The 2,841-nt window shown below is 37.3% G+C and overlaps 1 protein-coding gene across 1 annotated transcript in view; it reads right to left on the bottom strand.

Annotated features, from left to right (window-relative positions):
* LOC107726514 (cystathionine gamma-lyase-like) overlaps positions 1-2,460 on the bottom strand; it is a 7,678-nt gene extending 5,218 nt beyond the window's left edge. Inside the window, exons 1-6 of the mRNA XM_016536125.1 lie at positions 2,346-2,460; positions 2,174-2,269; positions 1,948-2,057; positions 1,696-1,830; positions 1,395-1,452; positions 1,232-1,309 (exon numbers count right to left, since the gene is read on the bottom strand). Coding sequence (XP_016391611.1) covers positions 1,232-1,309; positions 1,395-1,452; positions 1,696-1,830; positions 1,948-2,057; positions 2,174-2,267 — 475 coding nt within the window. The 5' untranslated portion in view covers positions 2,268-2,269; positions 2,346-2,460. The remainder of the gene's footprint in view (positions 1-1,231; positions 1,310-1,394; positions 1,453-1,695; positions 1,831-1,947; positions 2,058-2,173; positions 2,270-2,345) is intronic.
* Positions 2,461-2,841: the final 381 nt, after the last annotated feature.

Below are 2,841 nucleotides of genomic sequence, written 5' to 3' on the forward strand. Positions count from 1 at the left end.
TGCTATGATTTCTGACAGGAAGTTCACTCTCCTGTGAAGTGACCCTGTTCCCCTCACACACACACACACACACACACACACACCACGCGTTACTCTGCGCTGCGCAAAACTCTGCATTTGAACAGTCAATAGCAAATACTTAAACTGATAACAAAACATACTTACAGTCGCTGATTCAGAAGAGCCAGATTGTCATAGCAAAGTAGGGATTGACCCTTTTTTTTTTTTTTTTTAGAAATAGCCTTTTGTGCAGCCAGCTTTGTACTCTTCTAGGTTCAAAAAACTGTCGTCCATAAAATGCGTTGCACTAATTCGAACATCTGGGTTGTGCTGTTCTGTTGTAAATAAATCTTAACCAATGATTCCTAATTGCATCTACTTCCGGAAGGCCAAATAAAGTGCTTTTGCACTTTTGCATCAACACTACTGCTGTTCCTGAAACCACGCTTTCTTTCTTTGCGTGCACATTTGGGCGGTGTTATGCAAATCTTCCCACATTGTGACGTAGGTATGTGGGGGCGTGTTAGAACGAACTTTTATAAAGAATATCTCTTTGGATTTGAGACTTTAGTCTTTGCAACTTTACAGATCTTCTTTATGCACCAAGAGCTTGTAACACTCCAAAGAGAAAGGAAAAATTGAAATCGCATCATATGACCCCTTTAAAATAAAGGTTATTGCAATAATATTTCCTGACACTTCTTCTGAGCTATGTACTTCGAAATCAAGAGGGAAGGGAAAATTTCTCTCTTTTTTACATAACTGCTTAGCAATGTGACTACATGTAGTAACAAAAGGGAAATATTGCCAGCAGATATTAATATAGGATATTACTTTGACCTGAAGACAAGTAACTTTCTTTTCAAGTGAATGAAGGACATTTTTCTTGTCCCTTACAAAAGACTTCCAATAGTTTAGATAAAAGAACTTCATTCTTGCTAGAATTCCTTGTTCACAAAGTTATATCTGGAGATTGCACCTGGTGCTTCTCTTGGGCATGTTAAAACACATCTTCTGCATATTTATGTACATTATAACATTGAGCTGAACCTTTAACACTCTTAAGTGATAAGCTCATAGGCCTATGATTCTTTGGCCTTGTGATTATCTAAAAATATAAAGAAGAAAATAAAGAGAGGAGCTGTTTGCATACAGGATGTTATAAGGATGTTATCAGCCAGATTTTCATACTTAAATCTTAAAGGCTCCGTTTAGATTAGTAGAGCCTTACCATTCTGCAAAAACTTCAGTCGTTCATAGAGATCATCACGGTTGAGAGAAATCAGTCCCATCACAACATCACTGTGACCTGGAATTACATGGATAATTTTAAATTTGATCAACAAACTTTCAGTTATATAAAAGGCTAACCTGATTTTATTATTTGTTTTTACCATTCATGTATTTTGTTGCAGAGTACATGCAGATGTCTGCTCCAAGTGCAAGGGGGCGCTGTTCCAGGAATAAGAAAAATTGTGAAATATTTAAATCTATCCCTGCACTGGAATTTTATGATACACCTCATCTGTACTTAATGTGCTTTTAACTTTGTTAGCTAAATTTTTAATTAGTAGCATAGTGTGAAACATTAGGGCTTTGCGCTATGGACATGGTAATGTTACTTTTTGTTCTCACATTATATTTATACATCAAATACCAGCAGCACTGGGTTATGTATTAAAATAATGTCAATACCTGAAAGTAGGCTGACATGAAAGTGTTGTCCACAACAACAATTATGTCCTTGTTGTACTCATGGACAATATCTGCACAGCCCTGGATGTCCACAACCTTCATTGTAGGGTTTGTGGGCGTTTCAATCCATACCATCTGTAGAAATTAGAACATTTAGTATGCCATTTTAGTTAGGGTGGTACTTCTCAAAGCTAATTACTCATCCATCCACTTTCCCACAGTAATTTTTCAAATGCTTTCTGCCAGATGTACCTTTGTATTTGGTTTTAGAGCTGCTTTTATCTCCACTATCTTTGAGAGGTCAGCAAAAGAGACATCAAAGCCAACTTCTGCAGCTATTTTTCTGAAATACCGGTTAGTTCCTGGTGGGAAAAACATGAAAGACATAGTAAGACTATCAGCTAAATATCAGCTGTTCACTCTCTTTTCGCTTAAGCCCAATTATCATTTTATTTATTTTTTAGAAGCAGTAACTCACCCCCATAAACATCATTCATGCACAAAATTCCATCTCCAGCCTTAAAAAGATGTGTGATGGTCAAAGTTGCAGCCAATCCAGAGGCAAGAGCCATACCTATTAGCAGACAGAGCTTTAGGTTTATGGCAATGTCATATAACATATAATACAAATGTGTTGGTGATGTACTCACAGTATTGTGCACCATCCAAAGCAGCAACTGCTCTCTCAAGACAGTTTCTTGTGGGATTTCCACTCCTGCTGTACTCAAAACCCTGGCAGATAAAATATTAGAAAAAATTGGAAATTCAAAATGCTTTACATAAACTAGAATTGTGCAAATAAAATGTCAAATCTGTGAATGAGCAATAAGGGGGAAAAAAACACACTTCAAGATGTAAATTCACAGAAAACTCTAAGGCTAAGTTCACACTAGACTACATGACTTTAAACGTCAGCAGATCGCTGTGCTGTTCAGACTACATGACTTGATTGTCTGTCTTTAAGTCATTGTGGTGTTCACACTACGTGAATATGTAAATGATCCGCAACCGGGGGTTACACACTACACGAGCTGACAACAACTCTGTCACCCAACGACTCTACAAACCGTTTTGTCACGAAAACACACGCGAGAATTGGAACGGGAATGACGCGAAACAACACATGAAACAGGAGTTGTTTATTTG

This window comes from Sinocyclocheilus rhinocerous, unplaced genomic scaffold (genome assembly GCF_001515625.1).
Source record: "Sinocyclocheilus rhinocerous isolate Xijiao unplaced genomic scaffold, SAMN03320098_v1.1 scaffold2833, whole genome shotgun sequence".
NCBI classification, from domain to species: domain Eukaryota; kingdom Metazoa; phylum Chordata; class Actinopteri; order Cypriniformes; family Cyprinidae; genus Sinocyclocheilus; species Sinocyclocheilus rhinocerous.